The sequence below is a fragment of the Crinia signifera genome, chromosome 12, assembly GCF_055691185.1.
Source record: "Crinia signifera chromosome 12, ASM5569118v1, whole genome shotgun sequence".
Classification (NCBI taxonomy): domain Eukaryota; kingdom Metazoa; phylum Chordata; class Amphibia; order Anura; family Myobatrachidae; genus Crinia; species Crinia signifera.
Genome location: NC_139228.1, coordinates 3,671,647 through 3,699,484, shown reverse-complemented (window position 1 = coordinate 3,699,484; position 27,838 = coordinate 3,671,647). Strand labels below are relative to the sequence as shown.

At 48.9% G+C, this 27,838-nt stretch overlaps 1 protein-coding gene across 1 annotated transcript; it reads right to left on the bottom strand.

Moving 5' to 3' along the window:
- Positions 1 to 27,684, bottom strand: PAQR6 (progestin and adipoQ receptor family member 6). The gene is made up of 8 exons (XM_083167431.1): positions 27,530 to 27,684; positions 18,377 to 18,523; positions 14,262 to 14,389; positions 10,290 to 10,495; positions 7,273 to 7,399; positions 6,394 to 6,490; positions 1,345 to 1,489; positions 1 to 469 (listed from the first exon to the last, which is right to left on the bottom strand). Exons 2-8 carry the CDS (start codon positions 18,425 to 18,427, stop codon positions 198 to 200), a joined length of 1,026 nt encoding a protein of 341 aa, XP_083023557.1. The 5' UTR covers positions 18,428 to 18,523; positions 27,530 to 27,684; the 3' UTR covers positions 1 to 197.
- Positions 27,685 to 27,838: the final 154 nt, after the last annotated feature.

The window sequence follows — 27,838 nt, the reverse complement described above, 5'->3', positions numbered from 1 at the left end:
TTGTTTGTTTTTTTTGCAAAAGTAAACTTGAAACATCAGCCCTTTGTCCAGAAGGCGTAAAAAATGCTGGGAACAGCGGCTGAGACCCAGGGTGGGGAGACAGAGGGGGGAGACGCTCCTATGGCTATTAATGCTGAGATGGGCACTGGCCCTGCAGATCCTCCTCTGCTGAGTCCATATCTGAATAAGCGGTGCGGTCAATGTTCCTTGACCCTGGCCTCTCCGGGGATGTGATTCTGCAGGATGGATTTGGCCCGAGAAGAGCACAGCAGGGTGACGGTGAAGAGACAGATGAGGATGATATTCCCGATCACGGAAGCGGACACTACCCCCAAGGTGCTGGCTAGAGAGTCGGCTTCAGAATGTAAGCTGAGCCAGGCCTTCCGAGACGAGCGGTCGGTCAGCACGGCCTCCATCTGGAAGTGCGTGCCCAAGACGGCGCAGATGTGGAACAGCTGGTGGCTGTGGCCTGAGAGGAGAAACATCGGGCAGGTTACACAGTCACCTGAATCATTATCATTCGAAGTCCTATGGAACAAAGCTGGCACACTTGTTATTTTAGACATGTATTGGTCATAAACTGCAGTCCTGTCTGCAGTCCTGTAGGTGGCGCTGTATCCTTGGCAGATGATAATAGGAATATAACCACAGATAATAACACTTTTATCATGTTCTGTATTATACTCTTCCTTCTCCAAACCAGAAATAAATCCAAGAAGCTTCACATCTTCAGATGGCTTTAACACACTGCTTGACATATAACCTTCTATCACTTTTTTAAATATATTGAGTGTTCTCTATCGCTCGTGCTTTTCAGCCAAATCATTAGATCATGGGTCCTCAAACTGCGGCCCTCCAGATGTTGTGAAACTACAAATCCCAGCATGCCTTGCCAAGGTTTTAACACTCCCTTATAGCAAAACCGTAGCAAGGCATGCTGGGATTTGTAGTTTCACAACATCTGGAGGGCCGCAGTTTGAGGACCCATGCATTAGATCATCAGGAAAGGCCTTTGAACCTTGTAACCGTTGGATACAACATCTCTGTCCTCCCCACAATGGATACAGAGGTGCACAGAAGGCAATTTGGGGTCATATCCCAGGGCAAAAGAAAACAAATGCCTCTGCCTGATTATATAAATGCCTGGCTGAGGTGCACAGAAGGTGGAAAGGAAAACGACTGTGTATAGCAAAAGTTGCAGGAGGTCGCTTGCAAGCTGATAAATTCGGGAGAGGGGGTAAGTTACCCCAGGGAGACAATCAATATAGCGAGGAGACCACGGCTGCATTTAGTCAGTAGGTGGCGCTTATCACTTGCTCTACAGGTGCGCGTGTGGTACCTTACCGAAGTAGTCGAAGCGCCCAGGCGCCAGGCGTTCGGGCAAGTGGGAGGCGAAGAGGAAACCGGTGAGAAGAGCGAAAATGAGGTGGTAAACGTGGAGAGAGATGGCCTCATTCCGGGTGCAGTCGTCCTCAAAGCAGAACAGGAGCTGCGGGATACAACGACAGGTGATGAGACCCACAGGTTACGCAGGGTTACAGAGAGTTAGCAAAGCTTGGAGAGAGATAAAGTACCAACCAAGCCTGGCATACAGGTGGTTTCACAACCTTCTAATAGAGTGAGCGTCCTGAAGTGGTCATTACATAGGGGTCTGTGTACTAGGTATGGGAGAGAGATAAAGTACCAACCAAGCCTGGCATACAGGTGGTTTCACAACCTTCTAATAGAGTGAGCGTCCTGAAGTGGTCATTACATAGGGGTCTGTGTACTAGGTATGGGAGAGAGATAAAGTACCAACCAAGCCTGGCATACAGGTGGTTTCACAACCTTCTAATAGAGTGAGCGTCCTGAAGTGGTCATTACATAGGGGTCTGTGTACTAGGTATGGGAGAGAGATAAAGTACCAACCAAGCCTGGCATACAGGTGGTTTCACAACCTTCTAATAGAGTGAGCGTCCTGAAGTGGTCATTACATAGGGGTCTGTGTACTAAGTATGGGAGAGAGATAAAGTACCAACCAAGCCTGGTATACAGGTGGGTTCACAACCTTCTAATAGAGTGAGCGTCCTGAAGTGGTCATTACATAGGGGTCTGTGTACTAAGTATGGGAGAGAGATAAAGTACCAACCAAGCCTGGCATACAGGTGGTTTCACAACCTTCTAATAGAGTGAGCGTCCTGAAGTGGTCATTACATAGGGGTCTGTGTACTAGGTATGGGAGAGAGATAAAGTACCAACCAAGCCTGGTATACAGGTGGTTTCACAACCTTCTAATAGAGTGAGCGTCCTGAAGTGGTCATTACATAGGGGTCTGGGTACTAAGTATGGGAGAGAGATAAAGTACCAACCAAGCCTGGTATACAGGTGGTTTCACAACCTTCTAATAGAGTGAGCGTCCTGAAGTGGTCATTGCATAGGGGTCTGTGTACTAAGTATGGGAGAGAGATAAAGTACCAACCAAGCCTGGTATACAGGTGGTTTCACAACCTTCTAATAGAGTGAGCGTCCTGAAGTGGTCATTACATAGGGGTCTGTGTACTAAGTATGGGAGAGAGATAAAGTACTAACCAAGCCTGGCATACAGGTGGTTTCACAACCTTCTAATAGAGTGAGTGTCCTGAAGTGGTCATTACATAGGGGTCTGTGTACTAAGTATGGGAGAGAGATAAAGTACCAACCAAGCCTGGTATACAGGTGGTTTCACAACCTTCTAATAGAGTGAGCGACCTGAAGTGGTCATTACATAGGGGTCTGTGTACTAAGTATGGGAGAGAGATAAAGTACCAACCAAGCCTGGTATACAGGTGGGTTCACAACCTTCTAATAGAGTGAGCGTCCTGAAGTGGTCATTACATGGGGGTCTGTGTACTAAGTATGGGAGAGAGATAAAGTACTAACCAAGCCTGGCATACAGGTGGTTTCACAACCTTCTAATAGAGTGAGCGTCCTGAAGTGGTCATTACATAGGGGTCTGTGTACTAAGTATGGGAGAGAGATAAAGTACCAACCAAGCCTGGTATACAGGTGGTTTCACAACCTCTAATAGAGTGAGTGTCCTGAAGTGGTCATTACATAGGGGTCTGTGTACTAAGTATGGGAGAGAGATAAAGTACCAACCAAGCCTGGCATACAGGTGGGTTCACAACCTTCTAATAGAGTGAGCGTCCTGAAGTGGTCATTACATAGGGGTCTGTGTACTAAGTATGGGAGAGAGATAAAGTACCAACCAAGCCTGGTATACAGGTGGTTTCACAACCTTCTAATAGAGTGAGTGTCCTGAAGTGGTCATTACATAGGGCTCTGTGTACTAAGTATGGGAGAGAGATAAAGTACCAACCAAGCCTGGCATACAGGTGGTTTCACAACCTTCTAATAGAGTGAGTGTCCTGAAGTGGTCATTACATAGGGGTCTGTGTACTAAGTATGGGAGAGAGATAAAGTACCAACCAAGCCTGGCATACAGGTGGTTTCACAACCTTCTAATAGAGTGAGTGTCCTGAAGTGGTCATTACATAGGGGTCTGTGTACTAAGTATGGGAGAGAGATAAAGTACCAACCAAGCCTGGTATACAGGTGGTTTCCCAAACTTCTAATAGAGTGAGCGTCCTGAAGTGGTCATTACATATGGGGTCTGGTACTAAGTATGGGAGAGAGATAAAGTACCAACCAAGCCTGGTATACAGGTGGTTTCACAACCTTCTAATAGAGTGAGTGTCCTGAAGTGGTCATTACATAGGGCTCTGTGTACTAAGTATGGGAGAGAGATAAAGTACCAACCAAGCCTGGCATACAGGTGGTTTCACAACCTTCTAATAGAGTGAGTGTCCTGAAGTGGTCATTACATAGGGGTCTGTGTACTAAGTATGGGAGAGAGATAAAGTACCAACCAAGCCTGGTATACAGGTGGTTTCCCAAACTTCTAATAGAGTGAGCGTCCTGAAGTGGTCATTACATAGGGGTCTGTGTACTAAGTATGGGAGAGAGATAAAGTACCAACCAAGCCTGGCATACAGGTGGTTTCACAACCTTCTAATAGAGTGAGTGTCCTGAAGTGGTCATTACATAGGGGTCTGTGTACTAAGTATGGGAGAGAGATAAAGTACCAACCAAGCCTGGCATACAGGTGGTTTCACAACCTTCTAATAGAGTGAGTGTCCTGAAGTGGTCATTACATAGGGGTCTGTGTACTAAGTATGGGAGAGAGATAAAGTACCAACCAAGCCTGGTATACAGGTGGTTTCACAACCTTCTAATAGAGTGAGCGACCTGAAGTGGTCATTACATAGGGGTCTGTGTACTAAGTATGGGAGAGAGATAAAGTACCAACCAAGCCTGGCATACAGGTGGTTTCACAACCTTCTAATAGAGTGAGCGTCCTGAAGTGGTCATTACATAGGGGTCTGTGTACTAAGTATGGGAGAGAGATAAAGTACCAACCAAGCCTGGTATACAGGTGGTTTCCCAAACTTCTAATAGAGTGAGCGTCCTGAAGTGGTCATTACATAGGGCTCTGTGTACTAAGTATGGGAGAGAGATAAAGTACCAACCAAGCCTGGCATACAGGTGGTTTCACAACCTTCTAATAGAGTGAGCGACCTGAAGTGGTCATTACATAGGGGTCTGTGTACTAAGTATGGGAGAGAGATAAAGTACCAACCAAGCCTGGCATACAGGTGGTTTCACAACCTTCTAATAGAGTGAGCGTCCTGAAGTGGTCATTACATGGGGGTCTGTGTACTAAGTATGGGAGAGAGATAAAGTACTAACCAAGCCTGGCATACAGGTGGTTTCACAACCTTCTAATAGAGTGAGCGTCCTGAAGTGGTAATTACATGGGGGTCTGTGTACTAAGTATGGGAGAGAGATAAAGTACCCACCAAGCCTGGCATACAGGTGGTTTCACAACCTTCTAATAGAGTGAGCGTCCTGAAGTGGTCATTACATAGGGGTCTGTGTACTAGGTATGGGAGAGAGATAAAGTACCAACCAAGCCTGGCATACAGGTGGTTTCACAACCTTCTAATAGAGTGAGCGTCCTGAAGTGGTCATTACATAGGGGTCTGTGTACTAAGTATGGGAGAGAGATAAAGTACCAACCAAGCCTGGCATACAGGTGGTTTCACAACCTTCTAATAGAGTGAGCGACCTGAAGTGGTCATTACATAGGGGTCTGTGTACTAGGTATGGGAGAGAGATAAAGTACCAACCAAGCCTGGCATACAGGTGGTTTCACAACCTTCTAATAGAGTGAGCGTCCTGAAGTGGTCATTACATAGGGGTCTGTGTACTAGGTATGGGAGAGAGATAAAGTACCAACCAAGCCTGGCATACAGGTGGTTTCACAACCTTCTAATAGAGTGAGCGTCCTGAAGTGGTCATTACATAGGGGTCTGTGTACTAGGTATGGGAGAGAGATAAAGTACCAACCAAGCCTGGTATACAGGTGGTTTCACAACCTTCTAATAGAGTGAGCGTCCTGAAGTGGTCATTACATAGGGGTCTGTGTACTAGGTATGGGAGAGAGATAAAGTACCAACCAAGCCTGGCATACAGGTGGTTTCACAACCTTCTAATAGAGTGAGCGTCCTGAAGTGGTCATTACATAGGGGTCTGTGTACTAGGTATGGGAGAGAGATAAAGTACCAACCAAGCCTGGCATACAGGTGGTTTCACAACCTTCTAATAGAGTGAGCGTCCTGAAGTGGTCATTACATAGGGGTCTGTGTACTAAGTATGGGAGAGAGATAAAGTACCAACCAAGCCTGGCATACAGGTGGTTTCACAACCTTCTAATAGAGTGAGCGACCTGAAGTGGTCATTACATAGGGGTCTGTGTACTAAGTATGGGAGAGAGATAAAGTACCAACCAAGCCTGGCATACAGGTGGTTTCACAACCTTCTAATAGAGTGAGCGTCCTGAAGTGGTCATTACATAGGGCTCTGTGTACTAGGTATGGGAGAGAGATAAAGTACCAACCAAGCCTGGTATACAGGTGGTTTCACAACCTTCTAATAGAGTGAGTGTCCTGAAGTGGTCATTACATAGGGGTCTGTGTACTAAGTATGGGAGAGAGATAAAGTACCAACCAAGCCTGGTATACAGGTGGTTTCACAACCTTCTAATAGAGTGAGCGTCCTGAAGTGGTCATTACATAGGGGTCTGTGTACTAGGTATGGGAGAGAGATAAAGTACCAACCAAGCCTGGCATACAGGTGGTTTCACAACCTTCTAATAGAGTGAGCGTCCTGAAGTGGTCTTTACATAGGGGTCTGTGTGGCCAATCAGCTTCTAACTGACATGTTACAGGCTGTGCTTCTTAAAATGACAGGCACTGATTGGACTTTATCTCTCCTCACTATACCGATCTCTCTGTTCTAGACTCGAGCACTCACCCGATACACCAGCGGGATGTTGTCAAACACAAACGGGTGGACGAAGGCGACTGTGCGGAGAACTTTGCTTAGCAGCGGCCGGTCCACCTCCAGGAACCTGTAAGACACAGTCACACATGGCTGTATGCGGCAGGTTAGGGGTTTTATAGGTACTTGTGTACTAGCACGGCGCCCATCGCATCGCAGACCACAAGGCATGCGATGGTATGCGATGCGATGTTACGCGATGGCAGGCGATGGTATTCAATTATAAATTGTATACCATCGCATTGTATGCCATTATATCGCATATACAATGGTATGCGATTTAAAATGGTATAAGCACCCTAATGGGTTTTTCAATGTTAAAAGTGGCCCCTATAAGATAATTAAACGTGATGGGTGCTTACTATGTTAAAAGCACCCCCACTAACGGCACCCCACTATCAACACCAACCTGAAGCGTGGCGAGCGCAGCGTCCTACGACCTTTTCATACCCCCACTATCCATGTCGGCGGGGAGTTGATTTTATATAGTGTGGCGAGCGCAGCGTGCCCGCGGAATACATGTAAAGTAATCCGCGTCCGCTCGCCACGCTTCGGACTCGGTGGCTCGCTGCACTCGCCACACTATATAATATCAACTCCACACCGACATGGATAGTGGGGGTATGAAAAGGTCGGAGGACGCGTGCTGCTGCCCCTCGCCACGCTTCGGGTTGGCGTTCATAGTGGGGGTGCATTTAATGTTGTAAGCCCCCATTAGGGGGCTTATACAATTTAAAATCGCATCGCTGTGCATCGGGTGTATGGCATGCGATGCGATTATATGTCGTGCGACTTAATATGGTGGGCGCCGTTATAATACACAAGTAACGTTTTTTATATATATTACCATACCGGGAGTAGCAGGACAGTCCGGTGCATAGAAAGGTATTAATTGCAGCGATGGGAATGTAGTATTGGTGCAGGGTGCTGTTTATCCAGCGGTCGGGCATAACGTAGGCTCTATACGTGAAGGCACAGCCTGCAAAGGAAATACACACACACACACATATATATATAAATATATATATATATATATATATATATATATATATATATATATATAGCTACAGATAGCGAGAGAAAGAGAGAGAGAGAGAGGCAGCACACACATGTACATATGCTGACAATCCCACGTGGTGCACACAGCCAGATAAGTGGTAGTGTGCAGTGTATACACAGAGGACACATTTCTCCCAGCTACCCTTTTAACATGTGGGATCTGTCCCGCCAAGTTGCCGGCCCACACCCTCGTCCCAGTATCACAGTCTCTGATATACACATAGATAAACATCTCACCTGAGGACAGCGGTCCTCAGGGGACACCGCACAGGACAATGGTTCTCAGGGGACACCGCACACAGCACAGGAAAGCGGTCCTCAGGGGACACCGCACACAGCACAGGACAATGGTTCTCAGGGGACACCACACACAGCACAGGACAATGGTTCTCAGGGGACACCGCACACAGCACAGGACAACGGTCCTCAGGGGACACCGCACACAGCACAGGACAGCGGTCCTCAGGGGACACCGCACAGGACAATGGTTCTCAGGGGACACCGCACACAGCACAGGAAAGCGGTCCTCAGGGGACACCGCACACAGCACAGGACAATGGTTCTCAGGGGACACCACACACAGCACAGGACAATGGTTCTCAGGGGACACCGCACACAGCACAGGACAACGGTCCTCAGGGGACACCGCACACAGCACAGGACAGCGGTCCTCAGGGGACACCGCACAGGACAATGGTTCTCAGGGGACACCGCACACAGCACAGGAAAGCGGTCCTCAGGGGACACCGCACACATCACAGGACAATGGTTCTCAGGGGACACCGCACACAGCACAGGACAATGGTTCTAAGCATTTTAGGTGTTTTACAGATAGGTAAAGACACCTGGGCTGTAGAGGTACAGCACAGAACACACCCAGGCTATAGAGGTACAGCACAGCATACACCCAGGTTGTATAAATGTAGTACAGTACACACCCAGGCTATATAGGCACAGTACACTCCCAGGCTATAGAGGTACAGCACAGTACACTCCCAGGCTATAGAGGTACAGCACAGCATGCACCCAGGTTGTATATATGCAGTACAGTATACACCCAGGTTATAGAGGTTCAGTACAGTACACACCAGGCTATATAGGTACAGCACAGTATACACCCAGGCTATAGAGGTACAGCACAGCAAATACCCAGGTTGTTTATATGCAGTACAGTACACTCCCAGGCTATAGAGGCACAGCACAGTACACACCCAGGTTGTAAATATGCAGTACAGTATACACCCAGGCTATAGAGGTATAGGTTGTATAGATGCAGTACTATAGTACTCCCAGGCTATAGAGGTACAGCACAGTACATGCCCCGGCTATAGTGGTACAGCACAGCATACACCCAGTTTGTATAGATGCAGTACAGTACAATCACAAGCTATAGAGGTACAGCACAGTGCATGGGTACAGCACAGCATACACCCAGGTTGTATAGATGCAGCTTAGTACACTCCCAGGCTATAGAGGTACAGCACAGTACATGCCCAGGCTATAGAGGTACAGCACAGCATACGCCCAGGTTGTATAGATGCAGCACAGTACACGCCCAGGCTATAGAGGTATAGCACAGCATACACCCAGGTTGTATAGATGCAGCACAGTACACGCCCAGGCTATAGAGGTACAAGCACAGTACACGCCCAGGCTATATAGGCACAGTACACTCCCAGGCTATAGAGGTACAGCACAGTACACTCACAGGCTATAGAGGTACAGCACAGCATGCACCCAGGTTGTATATATGCAGTACAGTATACACCCAGGTTATAGAGGTTCAGTACAGTACACACCAGGCTATATAGGTACAGCACAGTATACACCCAGGCTATAGAGGCACAGCACAGTACACACCAGGCTATAGAGGTACAGCACAGCATGCACCCAGGTTGTATAGATGCAGTACAGTACACACCCAGGCTATAGAGGTACAGCACAGTACACACTCAGGCTATAGAGGTACAGCACAGTACACACCAGGCTATAGAGGTACATCACATTACATGCCCAGGCTAAAGAGGTACAGCACAGTATACACCCAGGTTGTATAGATGCAGTACAGTACACTCCCAGGCTATAGAGGTACAGCACAGTACATAACCAGGCTATAGAGGTACAGCACAGCATGCACCCAGGTTGTATAGATGCAGCACCGTACACTCCCAGGCTATAGAGGTACAGCACAGTACACACCCAGGCTATAGAGGTACAGCACAGCATGCACCCAGGTTGTATAGATGCAGTACAGTACACTCCCAGGCTATAGAGGTACAGCACAGTATACACCAGGCTATAGAGGTACAGCACAGTACACACCCAGGCTATAGAGGTGCAGCACAGTACACACCAGGCTATAGAGGTACAGCACAGTACACACCAGGCTATAGAGGTACAGCACAGTACACACCAGGCTATAGAGGTACAGCACAGTACATGCCCAGGCTATAGAGGTACAGCACAGCACAGTACACGCCCAGGCTATAGAGGTACAACATAGCATACACCCAGGTTGTATAGAGGTACAGCACAATACTCACCCAGGCTATAGAGGCACAGCACACACCAGGCTATAGAGGTACAGCACAGTACACACCAGGCTATAGAGGTAGAGCACAGTACATACCCAGGCTGTAGAGGTACAGCACAGTACACGCCCAGGCTATAGAGGTACAACATAGCATACACCCAGGTTGTATAGAGGTACAGCACAATACACACCCAGGCTATAGAGGCACAGCACACACCAGGCTATAGAGGTACAGCACAGTACACACCAGGCTATAGAGGTTGAGCACAGTACATACCCAGGCTGTAGAGGCTCAGCGCACCATAATCCAGGAAGTAGCAGATGTGGCGTGCATGGGCAGACATGCTGCTGAAGGTGTGTGCGAAGCTGGAGGTGAAGGGGTACAGGCAGATGAGCATCATGTAAACTAAGAGGGGCCAGTTGTAGGACTCCCCAAAAAAATCCAGGGTGTAGGAGAGCAGCAGGAACCTCCACAGGAAATACCTGGAGAGACAGCATTATGCACAGCGATCACTGATCTGATCCATCGTCTGCAGCAGGATCTGTGCCTATTGCAGCCCACTGGCCGCAGTTATCAGTTATATGCAGCTAATAACTACATGTCATCACATATACATATACTTGTATTTGTAGTATCTAGTACTGTACAGATACTCCATGTATAATCTAGCACATGCCACTTACTGCCATGCATTGAATGGCTGAGCCTATCCAGCCACCAGGAGCCTGTGACATCACTGAGAGTGCAGCCTTTCCAGTCACCCGGAGCCTGTGACATCACTGATGTTGCAGCCTATCCAGTCACCAGGAGCCTGTGACATCACTGAGAGTGCCACCTATACAGTCACTAGGAGCCAGTGACATCACTGAGGGTGCAGCCTATACAGTTACTAGGAGCCAGTGACATCACTAAGAGTGCCACCTATACAGTCACTAGGAGCCTGTGACATCACTGAGGTTGCAGCCTATCCAGTCACCAGGAGCCTGTGACATCACTGAGAGTGCGGCCTATCCAGTCACTAGGAGCCTGTGACATCACTGAGGGTGCAGCCTATCCAGTCACTAGGAGCCAGTGACATCACTAAGAGTGCCACCTATACAGTCACTAGGAGCCAGTGACATCACTAAGAGTGCCACCTATACAGTCACTAGGAGCCTGTGACATCACTGAGCGTGCAGCCTATCCAGTCACTAGGAGCCAGTGACATCACTAAGAGTGCCACCTATACAGTCACTAGGAGCCTGTGACATCACTGAGGGTGCAGCCTATACAGTCACTAGGAGCCAGTGACATCACTAAGAGTGCCACCTATACAGTCACTAGGAGCCTGTGACATCACTGAAAGTGCAGCCTATCCAGTCACTAGGAGCCAGTGACATCACTGAGAGTGCCAACTATACAGTCACTAGGAGCCAGTGACATCACTGAGGGTGCAGCCTATACAGTCACTAGGAGCCAGTGACATCACTGAGAGTGCCACCTATACAGTCACTAGGAGCCAGTGACATCACTGAGGGTGCAGCCTATACAGATACTAGGAGCCAGTGACATCACTGAGAGTGCCACCTATACAGTCACTAGGAGCCTGTGACATCACTGAGGATGCAGCCTATACAGTTACTAGGAGCCAGTGACATCACTGAGATTGCCACTTATACAGTCACTAGGAGCCAGTGACATCACTGAGGGTGCAGCCTATACAGTTACTAGGAGCCAGTGACATCACTGAGAGTGCAGCCTATCCAGTCACTAGAAGCCTGTGACATCACTGAGGGTGCAGCCTATACAGTTACTAGGAGCCAGTGACATCACTGAGATTGCCACCTATACAGTCACTAGGAGCCAGTGACATCACTGAGGGTGCAGCCTATACAGTTACTAGGAGCCAGTGACATCACTGAGAGTGCAGCCTATCCAGTCACTAGGAGCCAGTGACATCACTGAGAGTGCAGCCTATCCAGTCACTAGGAGCCTGTGACATCACTGAGAGTGCAGCCTATCCAGTCACTAGGAGCCTGTGACATCACTGAGAGTACAGCCTCTCCAGGCACTAGGAGCCAGTGACATCACTGAGATTGCCACTTATACAGTCACTAGGAGCCAGTGACATCACTGAGGGTGCAGCCTATACAGTTACTAGGAGCCAGTGACATCACTGAGAGTGCAGCCTATCCAGTCACTAGAAGCCTGTGACATCACTGAGGGTGCAGCCTATACAGTTACTAGGAGCCAGTGACATCACTGAGAGTGCAGCCTATACAGTCACCAGGAGCCAGTGACATCACTGAGAGTGCAGCCTATACAGTCACTAGGAGCCTGTGACATCACTGAGAGTGCAGCCTATCCAGTCACTAGGAGCCTGTGACATCACTGAGGGTGCAGCCTATACAGTTACTAGGAGCCAGTGACATCACTGAGAGTGCATGCTATCCAGTCACTAGGAGCCAGTGACATCACTGAGAGTGCAGCCTATCCAGTCACTAGGAGCCTGTGACATCACTGAGAGTGCAGCCTATCCAGTCACTAGGAGCCAGTGACATCACTGAGAGTGCAGCCTATCCAGTCACTAGGAGCCAGTGACATCACTGAGAGTGCAGCCTATACAGTCACCAGGAGCCAGTGACATCACTGAGAGTGCAGCCTATCCAGTCACCAGGAGCCTGTGACATCACTGAGAGTGCAGCCTATACAGTCACCAGGAGCCAGTGACATCACTGAGAGTGCAGCCTATCCAGTCACTAGGAGCCAGTGACATCACTGAGAGTGCAGCCTATACAGTCACCAGGAGCCAGTGACATCACTGAGAGTGCAGCCTATCCAGTCACCAGGAGCCTGTGACATCACTGAGAGTGCAGCCTATACAGTCACCAGGAGCCAGTGACATCACTGAGAGTGCAGCCTATACAGTCACCAGGAGCCAGTGACATCACTGAGAGTGCAGCCTATCCAGTCACCAGGAGCCTGTGACATCACTGAGAGTGCAGCCTATACAGTCACCAGCAGCCAGTGACATCACTGAGAGTGCAGCCTATCCAGTCACTAGGAGCCAGTGACATCACTGAGGGTGCAGCCTATACAGTTACTAGGAGCCAGTGACATCACTGAGAGTGCAGCCTATCCAGTCACTAGGAGCCAGTGACATCACTGAGGGTGCAGCCTATACAGTTACTAGGAGCCAGTGACATCACTGAGAGTGCAGCCTATACAGTCACCAGGAGCCAGTGACATCACTGAGAGTGCAGCCTATACAGTTACTAGGAGCCAGTGACATCACTGAGAGTGCAGCCTATCCAGTCACCAGGAGCCTGTGACATCACTGAGAGTGCAGCCTATACAGTCACCAGGAGCCAGTGACATCACTGAGAGTGCAGCCTATCCAGTCACCAGGAGCCTGTGACATCACTGAGAGTGCAGCCTATACAGTCACCAGCAGCCAGTGACATCACTGAGAGTGCAGCCTATCCAGTCACTAGGAGCCAGTGACATCACTGAGGGTGCAGCCTATACAGTTACTAGGAGCCAGTGACATCACTGAGAGTGCAGCCTATCCAGTCACTAGGAGCCAGTGACATCACTGAGGGTGCAGCCTATACAGTTACTAGGAGCCAGTGACATCACTGATAGTGCAGCCTATACAGTCACCAGGAGCCAGTGACATCACTGAGAGTGCAGCCTATACAGTTACTAGGAGCCAGTGACATCACTGAGAGTGCAGCCTATCCAGTCACTAGAAGCCTGTGACATCACTGAGGGTGCAGCCTATACAGTTACTAGGAGCCAGTGATATCACTGATAGTGCAGCCTATACAGTCACCAGGAGCCAGTGACATCACTGAGAGTGCAGCCTATCCAGTCACTAGAAGCCTGTGACATCACTGAGGGTGCAGCCTATACAGTTACTAGGAGCCAGTGACATCACTGAGAGTGCAGCCTATACAGTCACCAGGAGCCTGTGACATCACTGAGAGTGCAGCCTATACAGTCACCAGGAGCCTGTGACATCACTGATAGTGCAGCCTATCCAGTCACTAGAAACCTGTTACCATCTATTCGTTCAGCAATCTTCCCTTTACAGTATTGGGTGTGAATTGCACCCATGAACAGTGGTAGCAATGTTGCTGAAAGGTCTGAATATAAGCAACTACAATAATATAATGAAATGTCAGTCTTACTGCCCACCTGTCCTTCATCTAGAGGCCCTTCCGACCTGTGCAATAAACACTACCTGTGCGGGACATATCCACTCACCATGTTGGTAGAAAGTGGGTCCAGATGTTCACAGTTTCGTTGGTCATTTGAAAGGAACTAAGCAAACAGTCCAGGGCGGAGCTTTTAGGGTGTCGGTACCCCGACATGATTCCATCTTCCCAGAATACCTGACATTGAGGAAATAAGATATTAGTAACGCGCCTAATAATTTGCCACTGTGAGAACTGTTCCACAGACGTCTCTGAAGCAGCAATCCCATATAGAAGGCTGATGTATTGTTATCTCTGAATTACTCTAAGCATGCATCTCAGAGCTGCCCTCCTATATGTTATCTCCTTTTCAAAATCTTTCCGGAGGGTACACAATGTGGCCATGGTTTTCTAGTGATGGACTGGGGGAACCGCTGAGCCCCGATGGCCAACGCAGAGACAACCAGCTGCAGGGGTGCAGTTCCGTCTTGGTGCATCTTTATAGACCTATTTCAGAAATAAAACCTCAGCCAGCTGCATGCGGCATTGACACTTAGGGCCTTATTCTGGTTCATGAGCTCGGACACACATTCGCACGCATCAGACCGAACGGCACCCACTCGCACATGGCCATCGAAGGCACACCTCTAAGCCAAAGGGGAGTGGCATTACACAGCACTGCACTGCACTGTATTACACTACACATGCGCTAAAGTGTTCACACGGTACTCAGCCTGTTCACTTGGACATCCAGTGGGCAGCCAAGTGAATGCAGTCTGCGGGCGTTTCACACTCGCAAGTCATTAACAACCTATTAACCAATTACCCTCATTTCATGAGGTTTATTGGTTTCAATGAATTAATCGCCTCCCCAAATTGACCTGGTTATTACCGGTCTCGTTCTAGTGTTAATGTTTCACTTGCGATGTACAGGATGTGTCCCTCCAATGTGCTGAACAATAATGTGTCACTCAGCACTTTGTATATTGTTGTGGCTAAACCCTGATGCTGATCCTGGAATGTTTGCATGTTTGTGTGAGAGTTGACACATGTCGGCTTGTTGTAATTGTGTGTACTATTGGGGAAACATGACAGGGGCAATTGGGTGGTAAAGGTTTGTTACTTTACAATGGCAAATAATAGCAGCAAATCAAACAAGTGCAATTGTGGGTAAAAACAATGAAAGATATAAGAGATATGAACGCAGAGAAGTGTCAGTGGTAACACTGCAGTAGTACAGTGGGCGTCCCGTGTGGCTGCCATGTAGTTGGTGCATGGGTGAGTATTGGGTGCATGGGTGTGTATTGGGTGCAGCTGCATGGGTGTGTATTGTGTGCATGGGTGAGTATTGTGTGCAGGTGCATGGGTGAGTATTGTGTGCATGGGTGAGTATTGTGTGCAGGTGCATGGGTGTGTATTGTGTGCAGGTGCATGGGTGAGTATTGTGTGCAGGCGCATGGGTGTGTATTGGGTGCAGCTGCATGGGTGTGTATTGTGTGCAGGTGCCTGGGTGTGTGTATAGTGTGCAGGTGCATGGGTGAGTATTGTGTGCAGGTGCATGGGTGAGTATTAGGTGCATGGGTGAGTATTGGGTGCAGGTGCCTGGGTGTGTGTATAGTGTGCAGGTGCATGGGTGAGTATTGTGTGCAGGTGCATGGGTGAGTATTGTGTGCAGGTGCATGGGGTGAGTATTGTGTGCAGGTGCATGGGGTGAGTATTGTGTGCAGGTGCATGGGTGAGTATTGTGTGCAGGTGCATGGGTGAGTATTGTGTGCAGGTGCATGGGTGAGTATTGTGTGCAGGTGCATGGAGTGAGTATTGTGTGCAGCTGCATGGGCGTGTATTGTGTGCAGGTGCACGGGTGAGTATTGTGTGCAGGTGCATAGGTGTGTATTGGGTGCAGGTGCATGGGTGTGTATTGGGTGCAGCTGCATGGGTGTGTATTGTGTGCAGGTGCCTGGGTGTGTGTATAGTGTGCAGGTGCATGGGTGAGTATTGTGTGCAGGTGCATGGGTGAGTATTGGGTGCAGGTGCCTGGGTGTGTGTATAGTGTGCAGGTGCATGGGTGAGTATTGTGTGCAGGTGCATGGGTGAGTATTGTGTGCAGGTGCATGGGGTGAGTATTGTGTGCAGGTGCATGGGGTGAGTATTGTGTGCAGGTGCATGGGTGAGTATTGTGTGCAGGTGCATGGGTGAGTATTGTGTGCAGGTGCATGGGTGAGTATTGTGTGCAGGTGCATGGAGTGAGTATTGTGTGCAGCTGCATGGGCGTGTATTGTGTGCAGGTGCACGGGTGAGTATTGTGTGCAGGTGCATAGGTGTGTATTGGGTGCAGGTGCATGGGTGAGTATTGGGTGCAGGTGCATGGGTGTGTATTGGGTGCAGGTGCATGGGTGTGTATTGGGTGCAGGTGCATGGGTGAGTATTGTGTGCAGGTGCATGGGTGAGTATTGGGTGCAGGTGCATAGGTGTGTATTGGGTGCAGGTGCATGGGTGTGTATTGTGTGCAGGTGCATGGGTGTGTATTGTGTGCAGGTGCATGGGTGTGTATTGGGTGCAGGTGCATGGGTGTGTATTGGGTGCAGGTGCATGGGTGTGTATTGGGTGCAGGCACATGGGTGTGTATTGTGTGCAGGCGCATGGGTGTGTATTGTGTGCAGGTGCATGGGTGTGTATTGGGTGCAGGTGCATGGGTGTGTATTGGGTGCAGGTGCATGAGTGAGTATTGTGTGCAGGTGCACGGGTGAGTATTGTGTGCAGGTGCACGGGTGTGTATTGGGTGCAGGTGCATGGGTGTGTATTGGGTGCAGGTGCATGGGTGTGTATTGGGTGCAGCTGCATGGGTGTGTATTGTGTGCAGGTACATGGGTGTGTATTGGGTGCAGGTGCATGGGTGTGTATAGTGTGCAGGTGCATGGGTGTGTATAGTGTGCAGGTGCATGGGTGTGTATTGGGTGCAGGTGCATGGGTGAGTATTGTGTGCAGCTGCATGGGTGTGTATAGTGTGCAGGTGCATGGGTGTGTATTGTGTGCAGGTGCATGGGTGTGTATAGTGTGCAGGTGCATGGGTGTGTATAGTGTGCAGGTGCATGGGTGTGTATTGGGTGCAGGTGCACGGGTGTGTATTGTGTGCAGGTGCACGGGTGTGTATAGTGTGCAGGTGCATGGGTGTGTATTGTGTGCGGGTGCATGGGTGTGTATTGGGTGCAGGTGTATGGGTGAGTATTGTGTGCAGGTGCATGGGTGAGTATTGTGTGCAGGTGCACGGGTGTGTATAGTGTGCAGGTGCATGGGTGTGTATTGGGTGCAGGTGCATGGGTGTGTATAGTGTGCAGGTGCATGGGTGTGTATTGGGTGCAGGTGCATGGGTGTGTATTGTGTGCAGCTGCATGGGTGTGTATTGGGTGCAGGTGCATGGGTGTGTATTGGGTGCAGGTGCATGGGTGTGTATAGTGTGCAGGTGCATGGGTGTGTATAGTGTGCAGGTGCATGAGTGTGTATAGTGTGCAGATGCATGGGTGTGTATAGTGTGCAGGTGCATGGGTGTGTATTGTGTGCAGGTGCATGGGTGTGTAGCAATTATGCGTGCTGATCGCATAATGTGTGAATGTTGGGCCGAGAAGCGGCTGGGCGGCGGGGCGTGAGACTTACTTTTACAGAGCAAGTGATTTTGAGCTCGATCAGTCCGAGCGCTCGCACAGTGGAGCGAAGCCACCGCCCAGCCCATGTAGCCACCGCCCCAGTATAAGCCCAGCCATACGCCCACATTCCGCCCCCTCTGCATGAGTTCGTTCGCTAGTGTATTTCTATTCGTAGGTCGCGAGCGTGCATGGCCGCCCAAACCTGCGCCTTGCGAATGGTACGCATGCGCAGTGAGCTAAGATATGTTCTCCAAGCGCATTTGTGTCCGAGCGAGGCAATCAGAATAAGGCCCTTAGTGCGACTTATATTATTATAATAGCGCTTGAGTTATTATAAATAGTGGTTATACAGCCAATCTGAAAATAAATCTCCACACCGTATTAGCTGGGCCTCGTGTAAGGTGGTTACGGCGGTATAACACCGCAGGGTTCTTCATTATATTATTTCTAAGAATCAGACAGGAGGAACGCAGAGATGAAGATCAGCCACAGGTGGGATTTGTGATCTTGTTATAAGAGGATACAGAGGCAGAGAGACACTTACCCGGGGCATCTGATGGACACTCAGGAGCTGGGGCAGTTTGATGGTAAGCATCTCGCTAACTCCTCCACTTTATTCAGGGATGTTGTGGCCTGATTTGATTCCCTCAAACCCCCAACACGGGCTTCAGTCGTTGACCACACATCCGTTCTGCAAAACAGGTTAACAGAAGAGGAAGTGAGACTGCAGTCAGTCAGAGACGGAGAGAGAGGGAGAGATGGGGAGAGAGTGCACAGATGCAGCACGAATACCAATATGTCCGCTCCCAGTAAGCTGCACAAATATTTTTCCTTGCTGTCAAACACTCAGTATAACTTCCAGATGTCCTACGCTCTCTGATCCCAAGCACTCCACGGGGTGTGGTAAGCCTCTGCCTGACAGCGGAGCTACCACCCTGTGCTTCCTACCCACAATATTTTCCATATGTTCTACAGTAGCATCAGAAGATATATTAAACTCCATTTATTTTTCTATGAATATTCTGTTGTTTGACAATTTTTGCTGACTCTAAGATAATGCTCCGGTAATTAGCTACAATGTGACAGCGGCCCTCGCTGGTCAGAGTTTCAGAAATAGTATTCGCTTGGATTTCTCTAGTAACAAAGTATGATCAATTTAAATATTAAGATGATGGGGACCTGACCAGAGCGATGAGGAATGATGAACCTGACCAGAGCGATGAGGAATGATGGATCTGACCAGAGCGATGAGGAATGATGAACCAGACCAGAGCGATGAGGAATGATGAACCTGACCAGAGCGATGAGGAATGATGGACCTGACCAGAGTGATGAGGAATGATGGATCTGACCAGAGCGATGAGGAATGATGAACCTGACCAGAGCGATGAGGAATGATGGACCTGACCAGAGCGATGAGGAATGAGGAACCTGACCAGAGCGATGAGGAATGATGGACCTGACCAGAGCGATGAGGAATGATGGACCTGACCAGAGCGATGAGGAATGATGGACCTGACCAGAGCGATGAGGAATGATGGACCTGACCAGAGCGATGAGGAATGATGAACCTGACCAGAGTGATGAGGAATGATGAACCTGACCAGAGCGATGAAGAATGATGAACCTGACCAGAGTGATGAGGAATGATGGACCTGACCAGAGTGATGAGGAATGATGGACCTGACCAGAGCGATGAAGAATGATGAACCTGACCAGAGTGATGAGGAATGATGAACCTGACCAGAGTGATGAGGAATGATGGACCTGACCAGAGCGATGAAGAATGATGAACCTGACCAGAGTGATGAGGAATGATGGATCTGACCAGAGCGATGAGGAATGATGGACCTGACCAGAGCGATGAGGAATGAGGAACCTGACCAGAGCGATGAAGAATGATGAACCTGACCAGAGTGATGAGGAATGATGGACCTGACCAGAGCGATGAGGAATGATGGACCTGACCAGAGCGATGAGGAATAATGGATCTGACCAGAGGGAGGAGGTAAGATGGACCTGACCAAAACAATGAGGAATGATGGACCTGACCAGAGCGATGAGGAATAATGGACCTAACCAGAGCGATAAGGGATTATGGACCTGACCAAAACAATGAGGAATGATGGACCTGACCAAAACAATGAGGAATGATGAACCTGACCAGAGCAATAAGGGATTATGGACCTGACCAGAGCGATGAGGAATGATGGACCTGACAAGAGGGAGGAGGGAAGGTGGACCTGACCGAGTGATGAGGAATGATGGACCTGACCGAGCGATGAGGAATGATGGATCTGACCAGAGCGATAAGGAATGATGGACCTGACCAGAGCGATGAGGAATGATGGACCTGACCAGAGCGATGAGGAATGATGGACCTGAACAGAGCGATGAGGAATGATGGATCTGACCAGAGCGATGAGGAATGATGGACCTGACCAGAGCGATGAGGAATGATGAACCTGACCAGAGCGATGAGGAATGATGGACCTGACCAGAGCGATGAGGAATGAGGAACCTGACCAGAGCGATGAAGAATGATGGATCTGACCAGAGCGATGAGGAATGATGAACCTGACCAGAGCGATGAGGAATGATGGATCTGACCAGAGCGATGAGGAATGATGGACCTGACCAGAGTGATGAGGAATGATGAACCTGACCAGAGTGATGAGGAATGATGGACCTGACCAGAGCGATGAAGAATGATGAACCTGACCAGAGTGATGAGGAATGATGGACCTGACCAGAGCGATGAAGAATGATGAACCTGACCAGAGTGATGAGGAATGATGGACCTGACCAGAGCGATGAGGAATGATGGACCTGACCAGAGCGATGAGGAATAATGGATCTGACCAGAGGGAGGAGGTAAGATGGACCTGACCAAAACAATGAGGAATGATGGACCTGACCAGAGCAATGAGGAATAATGGACCTAACCAGAGCGATAAGGGATTATGGACCTGACCAAAACAATGAGGAATGATGGACCTGACCAAAACAATGAGGAATGATGAACCTGACCAGAGCAATAAGGGATTATGGACCTGACCAGAGCGATGAGGAATGATGGACCTGACAAGAGGGAGGAGGGAAGGTGGACCTGACCGAGTGATGAGGAATGATGGACCTGACCGAGCGATGAGGAATGATGGATCTGACCAGAGCGATAAGGAATGATGGACCTGACCAGAGCGATGAGGAATGATGGACCTGATCAGAGGAAAGAGGCAAGATGGACCTGACCAGAGCGATGAGGAATGATGGACCTGAACAGAGCGATGAGGAATGATGGACCTGACCAGAGCGATGAGGAATGATGGACCTGACCAGAGCGATGAGGAATGATGGACCTGACCAGAGCGATGAGGAATGATGGACCTGACCAGAGCGATGAGCAATGATGGACCTGACCAGAGGGAGGAGGTAAGATGGACCTAAGATGGATCTGACCAGAGGGCTTGACCAGAGGGAGGAGAAAGGGAAGTGGAATAAAGGGAGAAGGGGGAACTGTAAACTGTAAGTTTGAAATAAAACTAACTGACATGTTATGCTTTGCTGCTGAAGCTTTTTATCTTATATAATTTTATCCATGGTCTCAGAACAGTGACATTTTTTTTTTTTTTTATGTATGTGATGGCGATTAAAATTCAGCACTGAAAATTAAAAGCTGGTACATTTCCAGGGACAAATCCTTAAATCCTGGGTCTGTCTTTTCAAAGCAAAAATGGCAAATCAAATTAGTAAAATTAAAAAGGGAAAAACATTATATTTGTAATGTGTAACTTAGAAAAGTCATCAAAGTAATTTTTTCAAACTGGAACATAATTATTTGGCTTTCCGCAGACTGTGAAGAAGACGTTATTCCTATTTGCCGTTAGTAGCTACACTAAGAACCCTACATGGGGGCCCACAGCGGTATGACAGTGAGCAGGAAGTGGATTTTATTCTTACAGCAGATAAGATCACAGAGAAGGGGCCTTCAGGAAATCTGCCTGTAACACCCCACACAGGGCTCTGAATCAGCCTCACATCCCTTAGTGCTCTGGCAAAGGCCCAACCACATACCTCCCAACTGTCACGATTACAGCGGGACAGTCCAGATTTTCGGGTCCTGTCCCGCTGTCCCACCCGGGGCAGGCATTGTCCCGCTGCGGGGGGGTGGCAGTTGGGAGACCCCCCAATCTAATAGAACAGACGCTGTGCGCACGCGCACAACGTCTATTCTCCTATGAAAATGAGGTTGCGGCTAATTAGCATAAGCTGTGCCCTCATTTGCATACGCCCCGCCCCCTTTTCGGGCGCTATGTCCCTATTTCATCATCACAGAAGTTGGGAGGTATCTGTAGCTGAACATCCAGTGGCGCACCCTAGACTGAAAGCTGAGGGTCCCCTCTTTCCATGGGTACAAGAATTAAAAAGAAAATCGGCCCTGGGGAACCGGAGATATCTGACTTCAAAGCAGTGGTCCCCATCCAAGCCTGTTAATTGCTCTTACCAGTCAGATATTTCAGGTTCTGAGGGTATATTCCAAAAGCTGGGACTCTCCCCCTTTGATGGACACTAGTAGCTTGTCTTTCCTGTTCCCAAAACAGATATCAGCCTTCCAGCAGCTGGTTACTGCTCCAGCTCCACGCACCTGATATGTAGTTTTGGTTCTCTTTACTTAGCACGGCGCCCATCGCGGGCATTGAATGCACTAAAAAATCGGGTGCGACGCGATTTCCCATAGGGAACAATGTTAAATGTCTCAATTGACCCGATTTTCCTGTTCAATGCCTCAATTGACCCGATTTTTCCATAGGAAACAATGTTAAATGGCCCACAGAGGCCAAATAGGCACCCTGAAGTGTGAAATGGCCCCCACAATTGTTAACGCCACCCCACGATCAACGTGAACCCGAAGCGTGGTGAGCGCAGCGAGCCCACGAGGGGCGGCGGTACGCGTCCTCCGACCTTTTCATACCCCCACTATCCACGTCGGCGTGGAGTTGAGAATAGAATAGTGTGGCGAGCGCAGCGAGCTGCCGAGCCCGAAGCGTGGCGAGCGCAGCGGATACCTGTGAAGGTATCGCTCTAAGAAATCTATTTCTGGGAACTGGAGATATCTGCAGTCAAGCAAGCTGTCCTCCCACCAGAAAATTATGAATAACAAGCCCACTCCACTATACACCCTTCCTCTGCGTATTAAACATCCTCTACCACCCTGGAAGTTATGTATCAGGGCCCCTTCATTCAGCCCAATACCCCCATCTCCCACCATCTGTGCAGTAAAGGGGTAATTAGTGGAAATGACTGATCCAGGCCCTACATGCTGAGCGGTTGATATAATACCCCCTACCACCCGGGGGACATCAAAGCTTCCGCTCATAGCACCCCCTACCACTACCGCTGGAGGATAGGTAGGGGCCCCAATACATTGCTATGCCCAGGGGTCTACACTGCTGTTACAGTATGTATGTATGTATGTATATATATATATATATATATTATATATATATATATATATAAAGCGGTGCCCCCCGTGTAGAGAAACCTGAGAGAAGCCCAGGATATATAGAACTTGGTTACGGCGGCACTCGACGTGACAATACAATAAATGCCAGGAGACTGGAAGGATTCCCAACGTTTCGAGGCGGTGTGCGGTGTGCCTCTTTATCAAGGTGCAGAAAGACTTTCTGCACCTTGATAAAGAGGCACACCGCCTCGAAACGTTGGGAATCCTTCCAGTCTCCTGGCATTTATTGTATTGTCACGTCGAGTGCCGCCGTAACCAAGTTCTGTATATCCTGGGCTTCTCTCAGGTTTCTCTACACGGGGGGCACCGCTTTATTGGAGGAAACAGCCTGCACATTTGGTCGGAGTGCCGCCCCACTATCTTTATATATATATATATATATATATATATATATATATATATATATATATATATATATGTATGGAGTGCAATTGTGAGGTATATACAGTACTGTATATGTGTGTATATATTATGTATATACATTTGGTCTATCTAGCATACTTTAACTGACCCGGCATATACTGTCCATCTCCGGGCTTTGCTCCGCCCCTCTCTGGAATCCTCCTTCTGAAAATTCTGCGTTTTCGCCTGACTAGGGATGGCCATCGACGCAGCTTCCATCGATGGCAGTTTGTTGCAGGAACCATCTATGGCTTTAAACCATTCTATCGGCAGCCATCGATGGTTCCCACCATCGTGTACTTGCGCATGCGCAGGGGAAGAACGGGGCGGCCACCGCGAGGTGTGCGCATGTGCAATAGAACTATACCTGGCACGCTGGATAATGTTTCTTCTGCGCATGCGCAGAAAAAACATTATTATCAGCGCGTGGTGATGAAAGGGCACCTCTGCCTGCGGTGCCACAGAGGTAATCAGCTGGTCGCAGGAGCTTGCGATTAGAACGGGGGTGAAAACGGGAGCGCGCACCCGGCGATTTATCACCGGGGCACACTCCCATCACTGGCAACTTGTTCATTTATTGCACTGGGGTAATTGATGTGAATGAGAAAAATACTCTCTTTTCTCTAACACCTTCTAGGACTTGATGGTATGTGGGCAGGTGTGTTTCTAGAAAGCCTGGTTACAATCCCAATGGTGGTCATTTTGCTATATGGCCCTTTGTACTGGAGAAAATACAAATAAAAATGTTGTAAGGACTGAAGTAGCTTGGTCGATATGTTGGCTGGTATGTGGTGCCCTACGGTGCCGAAGACTATGGTTCCAGTCCCATGGGGATAGTGTTGCTATATATTGACCATTGCACTGGGGTAATTGATAACTATGAGTAAAATACATTTCGGTACTTGTGTACTAGCACAGCGCCCATCGCATCGCAGACCATAAGGCATGCGATGGTATGCGATGCGATGGCAGCCGATGTTATACAATTTTAAATTGTATACCATCGCATTGTATGCCATTGTATCGCATATACAATGGTATGCGATTTAAAATTGTATAAGCACCCTAATAGGGGCTTACAATGTTAAATGTACCCCCACACCACCCCCACTATGAACGTGAACCCAAAGCGTGGTGAGCGCAGCGAGCCCGCGAGGGGCGGCGGTACGCATCCTACCGACCTATCTAAAATCAACTCCACGCCGACGTGGATAGTGGGGGTATGAAAAGGTCGGAGGATGCGTACCGCTGCGCTCGCCACGCTTCGGGTGCACGTTCATAGTGGGGGTGCATTTAACATTGTAAGCCCCCATTAGGGTGCTTATACAATTAAACATCGAATAGGAGGCTTATACAATTTTAAATCGCATCACTGTGCATCGGGTGTATGGCATGCAATGCGATTATATGTAGTGCGACCAAATATCGTGGGCGCCGTGCTAGTACACAAGTACCTACATTTCTTTACGTAACATGTGAAGCAGCTTGGTCAGTATGTTGGCTGGTATGTGGTGCCCTACAGTGCTGGAGACCCTGGTTCCAATCCCACTATGACAGTTTTGCTTTATGTTGCCCAGCACTGGGGTAATTGATAACATGAGAAAAAATACACTGCTACCAATAAACCCTGCGCTAGCTCAGCCTGTATGTGGGCCAGGTATATATATTTATTTTATGGTGATCGAGACCCTGGTTCCAATCACATGCTGAGCTTTTTATATTGGCCCCAACACTGGGGTAATTCAGAACAATAGAAAAACAGTGTGACTCGCTAACATTACTGAGTGTACGTGCTAGAGGAGATATAAAAAGACATCAGTCAGACGGCGCTATCTGAGTAATATCTAGCATCCTCAAACTGCGGCCCTCCAGATGTTGTGAAACTACAAATCCCAGCATGCCTTGCCACAGTTTTGCTATAAGGGAGTGTTAAAACTGTGGCAAGGCATGCTGGGATTTGTAGTTCCACATCATCTGGAGGGCCGCAGTTTGAGGACCCATGCTCTAGTGTGTATGGGGCCCATCTGCAGGTACTTAGTACTTTATGGTGCTAGAGACCCTGGTTCCAATCCCATGGTGATAGTGTTGCTATATATTGCTCATTGCACTGGGGCTCGGTATCCAACTCCAGTCCTCGACAGCTACCAACAGTTCATGTTTTCCAGATCTCCTCACAGAATCACAAGGGAAGTAATTAGCTCCACCTGTGGATCTTTGAAAATGTGTCAGTGAGTAACGAGTGCACCTGTGCAGCTGCCGGGTGACCTGGGAAATGTGTCAGTGAGTAATGAGTGCACCTGTGCAGCTGCCGGGTGACCTGGGAAATGTGTCAGTGAGTAATGAGTGCACCTGTGCAGCTGCCGGGTGACCTGGGAAATGTGTCAGTGAGTAATGAGTACACCTGTGCACCTGCTGGGTGACCTGGGAAATGTGTCAGTGACTAATGAGTACTCCTGTGCAGCTGCCGGGTGACCTGGGAAATGTGTCAGTGAGTAATGAGTGCACCTGTGCAGCTGCCGGGTGACCTGGGAAATGTGTCAGTGAGTAATGAGTGCACCTGTGCAGCTGCCGGGTGACCTGGGAAATGTGTCAGTGAGTAATGAGTACACCTGTGCACCTGCTGGGTGACCTGGGAAATGTGTCAGTGACTAATGAGTACTCCTGTGCAGCTGCCGGGTGACCTGGGAAATGTGTCAGTGAGTAATGAGTACACCTGTGCAGCTACTGGGTGACCTGGGAAATGTGTCAGTGACTAATGAGTACTCCTGTGCAGCTGCCGGGTGACCTGGGAAATGTGTCAGTGACTAATGAGTACTCCTGTGCAGCTGCCGGGTGACCTGGGAAATGTGTCAGTGAGTAATGAGTGCACCTGTGCTATGTGACCTGGGAAATGTGTCAGTGAGTAATGAGTGCACCTGTGCATCAGCTATGTTGTCTGGAAAACGTGAACTGTTGGTAGCTCTCGAGGACTGGAGTTGGCTACCCCAGCACTGGGGTAATTGATAGTAATGAGATAAATACCACACACAGCTGCTAGTCCTCACTGTATATAATGTAACGTCTTGATGCCATGTGACCATACTGTACATTATATACACATTGCCGTGCTCCCAGTGACAGGAGACACGCCCATCCCCTGCACATACACTGTAATAACCCGACGTACACTGCAGATCTATACACGTCCAAGAGACAATGATCTGTATAAATGGTTTCTATCCCAATTCAGTGTGTACATAAGGAATACACCTGGTTGCTTTGACACAGGTGTAAGATTAGACATGCCTATTTTAAAGAGAGGAATTTTCATCTGTCAGTAAGTAAAACATTTCCTAACACACTTCAAAGGGCACGGGTAAAGTGAAGTGCTCGGGTTGCACAGGCTGGTAAACCCTCCTCACGCATCTCCTAATCTACTTTTCCTTCAGTCTTGGAAGAATTTTGTGAAAGCCGCTGCAGAATGCCGCCCGTCAGTCAATTCTCATTCCGGATATCGGTACAACAGAGACTGGCCAGCGAGTACTCCTTATATACACATACTGGTGATACGTGGGGCACAGATATAGGAGAACGTATATACCAATGGAATACACCAGTATAAAATAATTGAAGTGCAAGCTCTTTGGTTCCTGTGTGGATTACAACCTCTAGAACCTGGTGGTATATTTACAGCTATTGCAATAGAAAACCAACCAGCTGAGTGACAGGGGACAGATGCCAGGGGGTTAGTGCCAGAACAATGCCCGCAGGTTGCCCTCACCCCAGACTGACCTGGTCCTGGCGGCTGTCACTTTCATGGGTCTCTCTTGGCCACCTAGGGTTCCGGCGAGTGATGCTGTTTCAGGATGGAACGGAATACTGGAGATTTGCTTCCTCAGGCTGCTTTTTTCACCACATTCCTTGGCTGGGCTCCTGGACCAAGGCCAGATCCCCCCCTCCCAGTGTCTCTCCCGCCTGGCTGCTATTGGCCGGCTGCTCCTAGTCAGGAGATCCGGACTCTGTAAGACAGTTCTTTGTATTGCCCTGGAACAGCCCCAGTACTGTGCCCCCTTTTGTACACACCGACCATTGTAAGCCCAC